The sequence below is a fragment of the Pleurodeles waltl genome, chromosome 2_2 (assembly GCF_031143425.1).
Source record: "Pleurodeles waltl isolate 20211129_DDA chromosome 2_2, aPleWal1.hap1.20221129, whole genome shotgun sequence".
Taxonomy (NCBI): Eukaryota; Metazoa; Chordata; class Amphibia; order Caudata; family Salamandridae; genus Pleurodeles; species Pleurodeles waltl.
In genome coordinates this window covers 1,645,051-1,662,206 of record NC_090439.1, presented here as the reverse complement: position 1 = coordinate 1,662,206, position 17,156 = coordinate 1,645,051, and the positions used below count along the sequence as shown (strand labels likewise).

General features: G+C 45.6%; 1 protein-coding gene across 1 annotated transcript in view; it reads right to left on the bottom strand.

The window, feature by feature from the left end:
• Positions 1-17,156, bottom strand: part of LOC138279540 (synaptonemal complex protein 2-like) — a 384,312-nt gene that overhangs the window by 323,977 nt on the left and 43,179 nt on the right. Inside the window, exon 4 of the mRNA XM_069219410.1 lies at positions 13,009-13,096. Within this exon, the coding sequence (XP_069075511.1) occupies positions 13,009-13,096 (88 nt within the window). The remainder of the gene's footprint in view (positions 1-13,008; positions 13,097-17,156) is intronic.

Sequence of the window (17,156 nt, the reverse complement as noted above, 5' to 3'; positions counted from 1 at the left end):
GTTGAAGCTGATATAACAAAAAAACGTCTTAGTATATATCCGATTGGAAATATATGGTAACATATTGGAATAAAAGACACTGATGAGTGAAGGACAATTCAAAGACTGTGAAAAGCAAAGTTAATGGATGTTACTGACAAAGGAAGAGTCAGATACAGACTGTTTTAGGGCTGATAGATTATTTGAAAAATTATATTTCTTTATTCAATATTATGTGTATGTTTTTGCAAGCAGGACAATTTTGATATATTATGTATATATTGTAGAGGTGGGGAGCGACCCCTTAGGCAAGGGTCGCTCGCCTAGGGGGCAAATTACATTTAGGCCATTTCTGCCCCCAAGGGGGACAGAAACCACTAGACACCAGGGAGTTTTTTTTTTTTCATTTGTGAATTCCACGCAAGGGGAGCGACCCCTTAAGCAAGGGTCGTTCCCCTGGGGGGGGGGGGAATTTATTTTAGGCCATTTCTGCCCCCCTAGGGGGCATATCATCCTATTTTAATTAGGCCAATCTGCCCCCAAGGGGGGCAGAAACCACTAGGCACCGTGGATTTTTTTGTTGTTGTTTTACAGATGGTGAGCGACCCCTTAGGCAAGGGTTGCTCCCCTGGAGGGGCAAATTGTATTTAGGCCATTTCTGCCCCCCTTGAGTGCAGATCAGCAGATTTTAGGTCAATCTGCCCCCAAGGGGCCAGAAACCACTAGGCACCGGGGATCTTTTTTTTTGCGCCAATGTCCCGCAAGGGGAGCGATCCCGTAGGCAAGGGTCGCTCCCAGGAGGGTTTGGGGGGCAAATTTATTTTACACCATTTCTGCCTCCCCTGGGGGCAGATCGGCCTTTTGTTATTAGGCCGATTTGCCCCCTGGGGGGGAGGGGGGAGGCAGAAACCTCTAGGGCCAGGGCTAATTTTTTTTTTTTAGAGATCGGGAGCGACCCATTGGGCAAGGGTCGCTCCCCTGTGGGGCAAATTGTATTTAGACCTTTTCTGCCCCCCTTGGGGGCAAATCGTCTGCTTTTAGGTCAATCTGCCCCCAAGGGGGTCAGAAACAACTATGCACCGGGGATCTTTTTTTTGGCGCCAATGTCACGCAGGGGGAGCGACCCCATAGGCAAGGGTCGCTCCCCGAGGGGGCTGGGGAAGCATATTTATTGTAGGCTATTTCTGCCCCTCCTGGGGCCGGCTGAGCTAGAGGCCAAAATCCACAGGTAGGCACTTTGTAAAAAAAAAACACCTCTGTTTTCTGTGAAAAAATGTGATGTGTCCAGCTTGTGTTTTGGGGCATTTCCTGTCGCGGGCGCTAGACCTACCCACACAAGTGAGGTATTATTTTTATTGGGGGACTTGAGGGAACGCTGGGTGGAATTTGTGGCTCCTCTCAGATTCCAGAACTTTCTGTCACCGAAATGTGAGGAAAACGTGTTTTTTTTGGCCAAATTTTGAGGTTTGCAAAGGATTCTGGGTAACAGAGCCTGGTCAGAGCTCCACAAGTCACCCCATCTTGGATTCCCTTGAGGTCTCTAGTTTTTAAAAATGCACAGGTTTGGTAGGTTTCCCTAGGTGCCGGCTGAGCTAGAAGCCAAAATCTACAGGTAGGCACTTTGCAAAAAACACCTGTTTTCTGTCAAAAAATTTGATGTGTCCACGTTGTGTTTTGGGGCATTTCCTTTCGCGGGCGCTAGGCCTACCCACACAAGTGAGGTATCATTTTTATCGGGAGACTTGGGGGAACATAGAATAGCAAAACAAGTGTTATTGCCCCTTGTCTTTCTCTACATTTTTTCCTTCCAAATATAAGAGAGTGTGCAAAAAAGACTTCTATTTGAGAAATGCCCTGTAATTCACATGCTAGTATGGGCACCCCGGAATTCAGAGATGTGCAAATAACCACTGCTCCTCAGCACCTTATCTTGTGCCCATTTTGGAAATGCAAAGGTTTTCTTGATAGCTATTTTTCACTCTTTATATTTCAGAAAATAAATTGCTGTATACCCGGAATAGAATGAAAACCCACTTCTGGGTGCAGCTCATTTATCGGTTCTGGGTACCTAGGGTTCTTGATGAACCTACAAGCCCTATACATGTATATCCCCGCAACCAGAAAAGTCCAGCAGACTTAACAGTATATTGCTTTCAAAAATATGACACTGCAGGAAAAAGTTAGAGTAAAACATGGAGAAAAATTGCAGTTTTTTTCACCTCAATTTCAATATTTCTTTTTTTCAGTTGTTAATTTCTGTAGGAAACCCTTGTAGGATCTACACAAATTACTCCTTGCTGAATTCAAAATGTTGTCTACTTTTCACAAATATTTAGGTTTCTGGGATCCAGCATTGGATTCATGCCCATTTCTGTCACTGACTGGAAGAAGGCTGAAAGCACAAAAAATCGTAAAAATGGGGTATGTCCCAGTAAAATGCCAAAATTGTGAGGAAAAATTGGGTTTTCTGATTCAAGTCTGCCTGTTCCTCAAAGCTGGGAAGCTGGTGATTTTAGCACCACAAACCCTTTGTTGATGCCATTTTCAGGGAAAAAAAACACAGGCCTTCTTCTGCAGCCCCTTTTTCCAATTTGTTTGAAAAAACACGAAATTTTCATTGTATTTTGGCTAATTTCTTGGCCTCCTTCAGGGGAACCCACAAAGTCTGGGTACCTCTAGAATCCCTAGGATGTTGGAAAAAAAGGACGCAAATTTGGCGTGGGTAGCTTATGCGGACAAAAAGTTAAGAGGGCCTAAGCGAGAACTATTCCAAATAGGAAAAAGGCCTGGCACAGGAGAGGGAAAAGGCCTGGCAGTGAAGAGGTTAAGTGTTTATATATTTTGTAATTAAAATTTGAGAGAGAAAATATTTCTTTAGAATATACTTTATTCCCTGGTTCTCTCTCTGTATTTCTTGCAGGGACCCCTTTATTTAGTTTTTACCAAACCACCCAAAAGGAAGGAAAAGAAGAAAATTCACCACCCAGACAAGACTGCAAGAAACCAGTGGTGGATTCATGAAGAGGAAGACCTGTGGAAGAAGGGGACGAAGTCCAGAAGTCACAGAAGAGTCCGGGAGGAGTAGGAGGTACTACCCACCCAGCTGTGGATGTAGGAGTTGGTCAACAGGGAGGTAAAGAAGGTCAGCACTGCAGCCCTGGAGTCGGTGGAGAGTTCCTGAGTGATGCAGACGATGTCCCACGCCAGAAGAATTGCAGTCGGGTGTTGGTGCAGAAATTCCACCAACAAGCTTTGGCAAAGGCAAATGTCGCAGTTGGTGAAAAGTGGAGCTGCCAGGGACCAGTAAGGCCCAGGAGTACTCAACCCAGGAGGGGAAGAGGTGGGGCCTCAGAGGGACTTTCAGAGACACAGAGCCCACAGGAGCAAAGGCAGCACCAACAGGAGTCCCACAGGATGAGGACATAGGAGTCACAGAAGAGCCCTCGCAGCACAACTGAAGAAGGGTCCCATGCCACAGAAGAAACATGCAGAGGGGTGTGTGTCAGAGGAAGGAGTGCTGGGGGCTGGAGCTACACGTAGCCTGAAGATCCCTTGGAGGAGTTGCCTCGTGCTTGGCAGCTGCAAGAGATGTGGTGCAAGGTGGTACTGCTTTGAAAGGCAAGGGCTTACCTCCACCAAAGTTGGACAGCTGGCAGAGAAGACCAACAGGACTACTCCGGACCACGACCTGTGATGCAGGAAACCAGCCAGCTCAGGAGGAGAGGAGATCCACGCAGCTGCTTGTCACTGAAGTAGGTGCCAGCAGATGCATGGACTCCTTCACCCCAATGGAGATTCCTTCTTCCAGCTCATGCAGTCTGAAGACTTGCTGCCCTCAGAGGATGCACAGCCAGGGAAATGTTGCAGAAGCTGGAAGGAGCTGTAGGAACTATGTTGCAGAAAGAGTCTTCTCCGTGGATGCAGATTGTCCTTTCCTGGAGGGTCCAGTCATGGATCCAGTGGCTAGAAGTTGAAGTAAGGTTGCAGTGGAGTCCGGCTGGAATCTTGCAAGTTGAATCTGAGAACCCACCCAAGAGACAGACCCTAAAAAAAGTGAAAAGCGGATTGGTCACCTAGCCAGGTGACAACCTATCAGGAGGGGGCTCTGACATCACCCTCCTGGCCTGGCCACTCAGATGTTCCCAGAGGTCCATGCCAACCTTGGATTCAAGATGGCAGAACCCAGGGACCCTGTGGAGGAGCTCTGGGCACCACCCCTGGGGTGGTGATTGACACAGGACTGGTCACTTCACTTTCCATTGTCCAGATTGCCCTGTAGTTCATAAATGACAATCACCGTACTTAGACTTAATTTAAGGGTACTTAATGCAACAGTGAAGAGGTTGGCCCTACTTTCCCTCCTTTGAGAATTCAAGTGTGATTTCTGCCTGCACAAGAAACACACCTAGCTGGGGCGGACTGGAAGAGATTCTGGACGGTTTGATAGGCAGTACCACTCTGCGGGCTCTGGGTAGAGGGTGGGAGTAGCAATACTTTTGGCTACCCACATCCTGGTTAGGGTGCTGGGCATATAGGCTGAAATAAAAGGGAGACTGCTGGCACTAAGGATGGGCTCGCATGGGTTTAAATTCACGTTAGTGAGCATTTACGGCCCTAATGATCACCAAGAACAGTTTCTTAGAGAAGCAATTGGTCAGGTACTCTCCACACCTGATGCTGACGTACTCATGGGGGTTGGGGGTGCACTTTAACATTGTCCCAGACAACCATCTAGATGGATCCGCTCAGTCACAGCCATACGGGAGCCTTCTTCACCTACTTTGGGAATGGGTGGAGGGGGCGGGGTTGACAGATGTGTGGCGTGTGAAAAACTCTGCAGTTAGAGGATATACTTATTTTTCAGCTGCCCAGTAGACCTATGCCCGCTTAGACCTTTACCTTACCTCATGTCTTTAGCATGGTGGCCCAGGTGGAGATCGAGGTAGCGACACTATCAGATAACGCCCCAGTCACCCTGTGCCTATGGATACCCGAACCCCACTCAGCTCTCAAACTTTGGTGCCTGAATGCTAAACTCCTTGAGTATGAGGATATAAAAGTAGAAATTAAGAATATGATACAGGCATACCTTGTTGTTAACAACACCTTGAAAACCCTTGCGGAGCTCCTGTGGGACACACATAAATGCAGTCACTAGGGGCCACTTTATTGCTATTACGGCACACTTTAATAAAAGTAGGCATGATAAACATGAGCAATTGGAAGACCGAATCAGAGAATTGGAGAGGACGCATAAGAATACTGGCTCGATGGCGACACGCCAGGAGCTTACGGTGATCCTCAAACAACCAAAGGCCCTTGATACAGACAGGGCAGAGAATGCTCTCCTGCACATAAAGCAAACATTTTATGTGGGGTGGAAATAAGGCAGGGCGCCTATTGTCATATCACCTTTGCACCCAAATAGCGCAGTGGAGGGTAAATGATATTAGATTGCATGACGGAGTGCTGACAGGCGAATAGGATCAGATTCTTCGGGAGTTTGAGCCATTTTATACCTCCCTCTATGCAGCAGTGGGGCTGGACCCTGCAGGGATCGGGAAATATCTGGAATCTGTCTCTTTGACCTGTCTACCACAGGGTGCCCGCGATATACTGGACAACAATATTAGCCCTACTGAGGTGCTTATGGCCATCCAATGCCTCCAGACGGGGAAGGCACCGGGCAGGATGCTCTTGGGGCTGAATTTTACAGGTCTTTCGGGGTCCACCCAGAGCCCATATTCCGGCTCGACTGTACAATAGTTCACGATATCTGGCAATCTCACTCCTACAATGCAATTAGCCATGATTATAGTGATCCTTAAGCCAGGGAAAGACCCCCCAGCTATGCACATCATATTGGCAGATCACGCTGTTAAACAAGGACGCCACACTCTTTACGGACATTTTGGCATCCAGGGTGGAGCCCTACATGCAGGGACTGGTGGACCCAGACCTAACCTGCTTTATCCCATAAATAACATGCTCGGATAATACTAGAAATCCTGGACAAAACATATTGTGCCATGAGGCCTTCTCTACTTCTATCTATAGATGCGGAGAAGGCTTTTGATAGAGTGCATTGGAGATTTTCGAGTGCAATCCTCCCCTCATTTTGGGCTGGGACTGCGGTTTTGCCACTGGACCCTGTGGAATTATAAATCCCCCACAGGCAATGGTGAGCATGAATGGTTCCATATCTAGGCCAGTTCCCATCTTTAGAGGCACGCAACAGGGTTGCGCCCTGTCACTGCTAATCTTTGCTTTGTATAAGGAGCCATTTGGCGAATAAGTGCACAAGAACTCACAAACATGGTATTCCAAAGGGCGGTAGGTCCCACAAAATTGCACTTTACACAGGCGACATGCTGCTCTATGTGGCTCACCCGCAACATTCACTCCCAGCGATTATGGAGAAGTGGACAGCATTTGCAGCAGTGCCAAGGGTCAAAACGAACTTAAGCAAGTCCTCTATCCTAAATCTCTCAGTGCTGGCAACGGAAGAGGCGCAGCTGCAAAAAGACCTGCCCTTTGCATAGGCTGCACAGGGGGTCTACAGATCCATCCTACGCTGACAGTTATAGCTAATTGCAACTACTCACCATTGCTGAACAGCGCACGTACAGAGCTGATAAGATGGAAAGGGTACGGCCTCTCCTGGCTGGCCCCTGTGGCAGCAATCAAAATTATGCCATTGCCCAAAAGCGCTCTTTATTATGCAAACCGTCCCGTTGCAGCCCAGTTGTTGAAAAACTGCAGAACTTAATCTGGGATTTCATTTGGGCTGAGAAAAAGGCAAGAATGGCAAAGGCACAGGCCTATCAACCGGTGTCTGAGGGTGGACTGGGGGAGTGCCTCACCTGTTGAGCTACTATCTGGCAGTGCAACTGCGATATTTAGTGAAATGGTTGTGTGTGCGCATGGAGAAGCAATGGTGCTTCATTGACCAGGTAGTGGCAGGGCAACATATTTGGAAAATTACTTGGCTTCCTAGGGCATCTCGACCACGGGGGCCTATACATCCCCAGTCTTGCGTGCCACAATGGAGGTGTGGGACAAGGTGTATGTGAAACAGGGCTTATCCACTCCTATATTCCACAAACCCCACTCATTGGCAATCCAGATTTTCTGCCGGCACTCACTGGATCCTCGTTCCAGATCTGGCAGTATTCCAACTTTAAGAGAGTTGGTGATTTCTTTGATGCTGATGGTGTCATGGATTTCCTGCAGCTCCAGTAGGATTATGGTATACCAGCGACTGCGTACTGGCAAGATCTGGCAGTGTGCCACTGGGTGACTTCACCCGTGATCCACCCGCACGCAAGCAGACATCTTACCCCTCTTGAGTGCTGGTTGCTCACTAGCTCAACTGATGAACAGCTTACCTCTGATCTTTATGCCTTTTTAGTGATACCTCCCCCCTCTTGATGATGACCTCGGCGAGATGCAGGTTGGAAAGGGGGTGTGGCCGGTCCTTCTCGGATAACTTATGGCAGGATATCCTGCACAGGGCGAGGGTTTTGGCCGGCAATATAAATACCAAGGATCTTTTGCTAAAAATAGCTCATTATTGGTATTATACACCAGAGCAGATTGCCGGATGGAGGTCGGGCAGCGATGATTGGTGCTGGCGCCAATGTGGCCAGCTGGGTACGTCAACACAATCTCTGGCACTGCCCTAAAATTGCCTCCTTCTGGAACTCCGTCCTACATGCTATAAATGGCATCTATGAAACTACTATTTCGAGGTTCCCCCTGACTTATCCTCTTAAATTCCCAAAAGGGAGGGCTATCACGCTGGCAAGAGTGGCCATTAAACATTTTCTACTGTATCTGTGTCACTCGAGTGACATCCCCACACACATGGACCGGTTCCATAAATTATTCTGGGCATGAAAAAGATCACACTGAGGGCTGCAGGAGTGATGCCGCTGTTTCCTAAGACATGGGGCCCCTGCATCGACTACCTCCGAGGATGGGTTTAGGGAGCTGACCTGCCCACACTACCTACGCATACTACACTGGACCATTCACGACACCATCTGGCCAAAATAGCCCTCACCTTTATAGAGCTTCACAGCTAGTCCCTATTCGTCCCTGTTTGCAGGACCCAGAATCGATATAGGCGTCTTATGTTGATTTGTTTTGCTTTGCTTTCTCCCTGTTTACTTCCTTCCCTTCAAATTATTGATGGCCCCAGATGATGATGGTGTGCAAAGGTATTGTATTTGGCTTCTGCTCTAAACTCAATAAAAAGATCTTAATCCTAAAATAATTTCAGAGTTAGTCACCCCAAAGTGCCTCACCTCATAAATAATAGCTTCACCGTCTTTAGGTGACAAACTGGCAAATGTTTTTACACAAAAAAAACTATCAATCGATAACTCCTTTCCTATCACTGTTCCTGAAGGTGGTCTTCATGATGTTGTGCTGAGGGCTTTCTCATCTCTATCATATCTCTTACCACAGATTCTGCACTTACCAAAATCTAATTCTCTGTATTCTTAAAGCCAGAAACTTTTTCTAGGTTAAGTTGGTCCAAAAAGTAGTAACATTTGTAACCACTCTTTGAGATCAGGAACTCTTCCTCCTATGTCACTTTACATCACTTTTCCCCTTCCCATTCAAGGTCACCAAACTCACTGTTAACACAACTTATATTTTTTTTCTGGAAAGTAACCTCAATTCTGCTCAAGTCCTCTCGAGGCCATGTCATGTCACAATACATGTCCACTAGTAACACTTGATGACACCCCCTGCTGCCAGGTTACGGGAGTTCAAGTTGTTCTGGTTCTCCTCAACCTCTTCACTGCATTTAACATGGTCCCCCATCCCCTTCTCTCATTTCAAAGAGGCTGGGATGAGTGACATTGCACTTCAATGCCAATCCCCTTTTCTCTGTGACCTTTACCAGATCTTGTCTTTTTCTTCTCTTGGTACTACTTCCAGATCAGTCCAGTACAGAGTCAGTCAGGGATCTACCTTAAGTCCAACCCTTTCAATCGTTAGCGCTCTTACAAGTCTCATCCAATTTAATTTCTCTCTTTGCTGCGAACAGAGCTCTACCCTACCAAGAAAGCAACCATCTCTCTGCAATTTACGCCTGAATAAGATGAAATCAACTGAAGCTGAGCTCATAGAAAATGGAAATCCTGATCTTTGGCAATAACCCTCTATCTGCCCTGGAGATCATATGGTGGCCCACTTGCATGGGACCTATGCTGCTTCTTGAGACTCATGCTAGCAACCTAGGCATTTATTTGGACTTTTTTCAGTACTCAAATTGCAAATTTCACATCAATCAGTTACCATTTCCTAAAAAGGTCCAGCACAGTTCTTGTTTTCCTCTTGAGGGGCTGTCCTTACAAATGTATCATCCCATCTAGGCTACTGTAACTATCTACTTTCTTCTGCCTCATTTCCTGACCCACCAGTTATAGTTTATCCTTAACATAGCTGCCTGTCTTGTGAGATTTCAATGTAATTTCTCTTAACCCGGCATTCCTCAACTGAGTACCCATCCAGAAGCACATCTCTCAATATTCTCAGTCTATGTCACAGGGCCTATCATTATAAGGGAGTCCTTTTTTGTATTAGAAATATCTTGACTGCTGTATCCCTGCCAGAAATCTATGTTCCCAGAGCCTACTTATGCTCATGATTCATAAGATATGCCAAGTATGCCTCAGAAGCCACACTTTTCATTCTGTCTCCCAAACTATGGAACTATCTTCCTCATAGAATTCACTGCATTTCCTCAGACCTTCTTTTCAGGAAACCCTTTATGACCCTGTCTACCTCCTCACTACCCTGGTAACCTCTCATTCTAGTTAGGAGATGCTAGAGCTAGAATTTCTCAATGGGATTGCTGCTTTGTTCTATACCAAAAACATATAATTCCTTCATTTGTTAGGAGCTACAAAATACTATTGTGCATGGGCTGAAAGAGTACTAATGAAAAAGTGAGAATCAAGTTCAGATGATCCAACAGGAGCATTACAAATGGAGAAAAGGGAAACAAATTAGTCGATCCTTTTGAGTACCACTTTATAACAGGCAATTTATACAAAAAGGACTGATCAGGCAAACACAGAAAAGGTAATAAGGGACCCTGACAATTGTTCAACATGCCCAGAGCAATGCTTTGATGGTACAAATAAAGCATAGACACTTCACCAAACCTAGGCACAAAACATGACCAACAGCTGGGGTAAACTGTGTGTGTTGAGGCAGTGGCAATAATCATGCCTACACCTTCCGAAAGAAAACTTGAAGCACTCAAGTTACCCGATTTATCCCCATGAATGAAAGTATAAAATGAGAAGTTTGGGGTGTAGCATCTTGCTACCTAGCCGGTCTAGAAATCCTCAGTGAGCAGAAGACAGAGGAGGGCACACACATTCAGGAGTTTTAAGTACCAGACCCTACTTACCCTCATTTGAAGTGAGCAGGTTCAGCTGTGCGGGTATTTAGCTCACTTTTCTCAGAAAATGAGGAATACTGGGAAGATGTGAAAGTGCATATCACAGATTGAAATCTCACTTCATGTGGACCAAACCCACAAGGGCACCTTCCCATGAAAACTGACACTGATTATTCTGCCAAGAGGTTAACAGGTCCAGGTGAAGCCCGCCCTGCTGGATGAAGATCGGATGCCAAAGGGAGATGTCACCACCAACAAACATATCATTCATGACTCAGTACCTCAACCTCAGTGCCTCCAAACAGTGTACTGGATCCCACGCCGCTCAGCTTGCTGCCATTTCACATAGAAGCTGTGATGGCATGAAAGCTTTCAGGGTCAACCAAATTGCCAACAATTCAAACAGGCTGACATGGTACTTTTGTTCTACGGGGGCCCATTATTCTAATCTAGGGGGCAGGTGGTCACCTGTACTAAATCTGAGGTAGGAATTATCAGTCACACTGTGACAACCACTAGGGCAGAAGGCATTTCCGCAGGTCAGAGGGTCCTGCAGCAGCCTCCACTGCACGTCCTGAGACACTGCCTTAAACAGTCTGCCACAGAGGTAGAGGAGTACTTGTACCCTCAACCTGACACACTGACATGACCGTCAACAAGGCCACAGGAGATGAAGAGAAACACCAAAAACTGATAGTGAGCAGATCTCACTGCAAGCCACAGATGCCTCCTTTGGGAGAGCAGGAGTGAAACATGAATCTAATATAAGGACTGTAAGTTCAGCAACACTGTCCAGTCATTGCACTCCAAGGCCAGCAGAACTTTAACAAGACAGACCAGTTCCTGAATTGGTTGGCACAGCTGTCTCCGACTAAAGGATGTGCCCTTCATAAGACCCAGAACAACCAACATTGATGATGAAATTTAAGCACCAACAATGCAAGACCGAGCAAGTGTGAGTGCACTATGGCTTGGCTGCGTTTAAAGCAAATCAAAAATACCACCAGCTGGTCGTGTTTTAAACAGCAAATCTATAGGATTCACTGGTGGCCCCGGGAATAGGGGGACAAATGCATCTAGGCATGATGCCTAATAACGATGCCTGTAGCCAGGGACTTGACTATGAAGTCATTTGTATCCAACCAGGTCCCTCTCTGATTGTTTGGCCACATTATGAACATATTTGAATAACGCACCAAAATGTTCTGATAGTTTGCCACCAGATGTAGCCTTTCACATGCAGCATGGTAGTAGTGTGCCAACAAACAAGTAGCATTAAAGTAGGGCAGCGACAGGCTCCCAGCAGATAAGACCCATTTCCCCTTTGGCATCAATGAACTTAGATACACAACTAGGAAGAGAGGGATAGAAAGGAAAATACAGTTGCAGGGTGGACTGAGAGGAAGTCGGGGTTTCACATTGGCCTGTGGCACTCATAACTAGGCTGTTAACTTTAGGTGATCAAAAGCATTTGTCTCAAACTGTGAGTTCCAAAGGGGACCTCTTTAAAAGGAATCAGACTCAGAGGACAAAGAAGTGCTTCAGTTCAATTTTGCTTTGGACACTTTGCTGAAGTGCTCAAACCTCCTTTTTCAATCAGTCCGAATTAGGCAATTTCCTCAGTGGACAGCCAGACAGACACTACAACCCAAGCTCAAGGAAGGTGACCAGCCCTGTGGGATTCTTCAGGTCAATATAAAGGTCATCATCCATGTTGTGTAAGGAGAATAGATGGTTCACCCCAATATCATTGTCCTTATTGGGAGTTAATCTCAATGGTGTTGGAATGTCAAGAAAAACAGAACTTCCAAACTGGAAAACGTTTGAACATGTGGAGGGACTCGTAGGGGATAATTCCCAAAGCATGACCTGACCTAACATGTTTTTGACCAACTGGACTATGTAAGAAGAGCATAAGGAGTCTACCTCAAGCTTGGTGCTATGGCACACACTGTCAGGAATAGTGCCAGGGCTACTAATGTATATGCCCAGACGTGAGTACTGTGAAAAGTGTGTCACTGGGATCAAGCTGACCCGACTGATGAACTCAAAACTAGAGTAAAGCTGGTCCTGGGTTGCTTGTGTTCCGGGTCAAGGAGGACCTGGCTTGGAGGTTTGTGCTGGACTGTTCTGATTGGATAAGGGTCAAGATTGATTTGCATATGGCTGAGTCTAAACCGAGGTGGCATGATGTGAAAACATAACAATGAATAAGGGTGCAGCCCCACGTAATTACCAGTGGCAGACATGTATTCAAGCATTCCATTCATCATTGTTTAGTTTACTTAAGAGCTACTAACGAGACCTTTGGCAGAGGGCTTGTGGTTGCTCCAAAAGGGGTCAACAGACATAGAAAACAGACATCCGATGGATCAATAGATGAAGGTAACAAAACCTGAAAGCTCTGTGAGGTCAACAGGCTTGCCAGGGAGAAACAGATTTTACGAAATCAAGCATTGAGCACCTGTAGTTTTAATGCTCAAACATTTAAGAGTAAAATTTAAGTACAGACAACTCTAAAATTGAACAAAACCATCTATAGTATAGCACACAATGTTCCTTTTTAATCTGCAGGTATTTATCTTTCCTCACTTTTTGCATACCTGGAAGCTCTTGTTTGGATTCGTTATTTTCGTCTTGAATTACGATTCCACTTTCATGGAGAGCCGTTGATGTTTTAAAAGACTGCTTCTTCCAAGAAAATAAAATAAAATCAATATTGATAATTTGTCCAGCATACAAATGGGTGCAATAACGATACACTGAAACAGAAAAATATCCTAATTGTTTTGATGTAAATAACTTGCTAGGGCAAACTACTGATTCCATCCGAGCTTTAAACACAAGCACATCTTTTTACACTACACAATTCCACAGCAACTGTGTAGGGGTTAGTTTGTTGGCTGTTACACAGTGTCACACTGTATGTGCTTGTTCCCAAATATGAGCTTTTGAAACTACTTGCCTCAAATTACTGAGTGTATGAACGTGTCCTGGTTGTATAGCCCTATATCGGTCCGGGGCTGTTAAACAGCACCCATTTATTTCCCTTTGACCCCGGAAGATGTAAACATTTGCCATCAACTGGCTTTAAATTTAATTAAACATTTTTCTATATAAACTCGGCAAAATAATGTTATTACTTTTCGAATTGTATTTTTTATAATTAAGTTCTGAATCGAAATGTAAAACAATTTAAAGGTGCACCCAGATAACCTGTTCTGAACATATACTTGTAAAGAATGTGCCCGCCAAGCTATCCTTTGCTCAAAATCTGGTGCAGCGACAGTAAAGACAGTAAAGAAAATAAATATTTGGATGGTTTTTCTGTCCTCATGAGGCAAACATCAGGGCACGTGGAGTAAATCGCTTGCAATGTCAGGGGGAAAGGTATGCGTGGTTAATGTTTTCCCACTCTTTCTCTTGGTCAGAGGATCCAAGACCACTGCTTCCCAAAGAGCCTGAACCGGCAATGGAGCTTTCGTCAAGTCCCCGCGCAGTGCAGGGCATATGTGGGAGTTGAGGCATCAGCCTCCCCCCATTAGCAGAAGAGTAGCACATGTTGTGAAGCTGGGGAGTGGTTGCCTGCAGGAAGTGCTCTGATCCCAAGTGGCATGCATAGAATGCCTCTGCCATAGGGATGAAGCGGCACTCAGGATAAAGCTCCTGCAAAGTGGTACACCAGGCATCCTTCCATCACTGGATGGACATTAATTCCGCAATCTTCCGAAACGGTTGCAAGGACCAGAGCGGCACATATGGGGCATATGGAGCTCGGCGTACCCTGGTCAAACAGGATTACTTTAGAAGCCATCCCAGAATCATTAGATGATCATCCAACTACTGCAGAAGTCATTTTCACGTCATCAGACATCATCAAGCTCTTGAAGTCATCAGCAAAGTTTAGACACTTGAGCCTGATGATTTCAGGATGACTTGAAAATGACCATTTGATTACCTCACAAGATAAGAATATTCCTGATGACTGAGGATGACTTGAAAATTGGTTTAGGATTACTTCTTAAACTGAGATTGTTCCTGATGACTTGGGGATGATTTAAAAATGACTATCTGATTACTTCAGAGGCATTAACAAGATGAAATTGTTTCTGTCCACTATTTTGGTTGCATTTTCATCAGGAATGCTGTACCGTTTGGCTGAGCACTGAACAGTGAAAACTATTAAGCTACTAGAGCTGCTGGTAACATACAAATAAGCAAACAGTGTGCTTTAGAAAAATGTGTAAACGTAATTTGCAGGGTAATAATTTTACTGTTTTTATTACATTGAAGTACACCGGGGCAAAAAATAAATTGTGCAGGTGCATTTAACAGTAATAAAAGTTAGTAAATCTTGATTATTGGGATATGCAAATTTCTTGAAATGTTTATTTTTATTACATTTTTAAGTAATTTTCATCTGCTATGGACTAGTTCAAGCAGAAAATACCTAGCCACACCATCCTCCAACTGCTGCATAAATTATGATTCCAACAAAAACAATGTTTCCAACACAATGGGGCCTTAAAACTGACTGCAGTCTTGGTGCATGCGATACCATGGCAAGAAAATTGGAAAAGCTAGCTAGTCAACTTTCAAATGTTTATTGGTGTATGCAGACATTAAACAGGTAATAAATAAGTGAAATGTTTGTAGATAGGATTATGACCTCAATTTATGGTCTGGTGTGGTAGTTTCATATTTGGAATGCACAGACTAAAAGAGGAATCCCTTTTATTATGTATTACAAGAAGTGTATACAGGTAGGTAGTTTTGTTTTCTGATTGGTACAATATTGTCTGTTTTATGCCAACTATTTTACTTTGGAAGTTGTAAAATACATTGTTAGGAAAATGTTGCTCCTGTGCTTTTATGACTGGCAAAGGATTATGTGTTGGTAAAGAACATTTTATTTAGAACAGCTAAATGTGTTTTGTTCTTAAACGTTGTATTTTCGAAAGCATTAGGGTCCTGTCTGTTTCATTTGCCATTACAATGTCAAAATAGTTATACAAGAATTCCACAGAATGCATGTATGCCAACATTTTAAAAGACGGTGATTGTAGGAAAGTACCATCTTGCCTGGCGTGTTACTCCCATATTTCACTGTATATATATGTTGTTTTAGTCTATGTGTCACTGGGACCCTGCCAGGCAGGGCCCCAGTGCTCATAAGTATGTGCCCTGTATGTGTTCCCTGTGTGATGACTAACTGTCTCACTGAGGCTCTGCTAACCAGAACCTCAGTGGTTATGTAAATTTCACCAATTCACATTGGCATACTGGAACACTCTTATAATTCCCTAGTATATGGTACTGAGGTACCCAGGGTATTGGGGTTCGAGGAGATCCCTATGGGCTGCAGCATTTCTTTTGCCACCCATAGGGAGATCTGACAATTCTTACACAGGCCTGCCAGTGCAGCCTGAGTGAAATAACGTCCATGTTATTTCACAGCCATTTACCACTGCACTTAAGTAACTTATAAGTCACCTATATGTCTAACCTTCATCTGGTGAAGGTTGGGTGCAAAGTTACTTAGTGTGTGGGCACCCTGGCACTACCCAAGGTGCCCCCACATTGTTCAGGGCAAATTCCCCGGACTTTGTGAGTGCGGGGACACCATTACACGCGTGCACTATACACAGGTCACTACCTATGTATAGCGTCACAATGGTAACTCCAAACATGGCCATGTAACATGTCTAAGATCATGGAGTTGTCACCCCAATGCCATTCTGGCATTGGGGAGACAATTCCATGATCCCCTGGGTCTCTAGCACAGAACCCGGGTACTGCCAAACTGCCTTTCCGGGGTCTCCACTGCAGCTGCTGCTGCTGCTGCTGCCAACCCCTCAGACAGGTTTCTGCCCCCCTGGGGTCCAGGCAGCCCTGGCCCAGGAAGGCAGAACAAAGGATTTCCTCTGAGAGAGGGTGTAACACCCTCTCCCTTTAGAAATAGGTGTGATGGCTGGGGAGGAGTAGCCTCCCCCAGCCTCTGGAAATGATTTGAAGGGCACAGATGCTGCTCATATCTGCATAAACCAGTCTAAACCGGTTCAGGGATCCCCCAGCCCTGCTCTGGCGTGAAACTGGACAAAGGAAAGGGGAGTGACCATTCCCCTGACCTGCACCTCCCAGGGGAGGTGCCCAGAGCTCCTCCAGTGTGCCCCAGACCTCTGCCATCTTGGAAACAGAGGTGTTGCTGGCACATTGGACTGCTCTGAGTGGCCAGTGCCAGCAGGTGATGTCAGAGACTCCTTCTGATAGGCTCTTACCTCTCTTAGTAGCCAATCCTCCTTCCTAGGTAGCCAAACCTCCTTTTCTGGCTATTTAGGGTCTCTGCTTTGGGGAATTCTTCAGATACCGAATGCAAGAGCTCACCAGAGTTCCTCTGCATCTCCCTCTTCACCTTCTACCAAAGGATCGACCGCTGACTGCTCAGGACGCCTGCAAAACCGCAGCAAAGTAGAAAAGACGACTACTGCGACCTTGTATCGCTTCATCCTGCCGGCTTTCTCGACTGTTTCCTGGTGGTGCATGCTCTGGGGGTAGCCTGCCTCCTTTCTGCACCAGGAGCTCTGAAGAAATCTCCCGTGGGTCGACGGACTCTTCCCCCTCTCCTCATCCAAGTGGCAACATCATGGTCCCTCCTGGGCCACAGCAGCATCCAAAAACCCTAACCGCGACCCTTGCAGCTAGCAAGGCTTGTTTGCGGCCTTTCTGCTTGGGAACACCTCAGTAAGCTTCT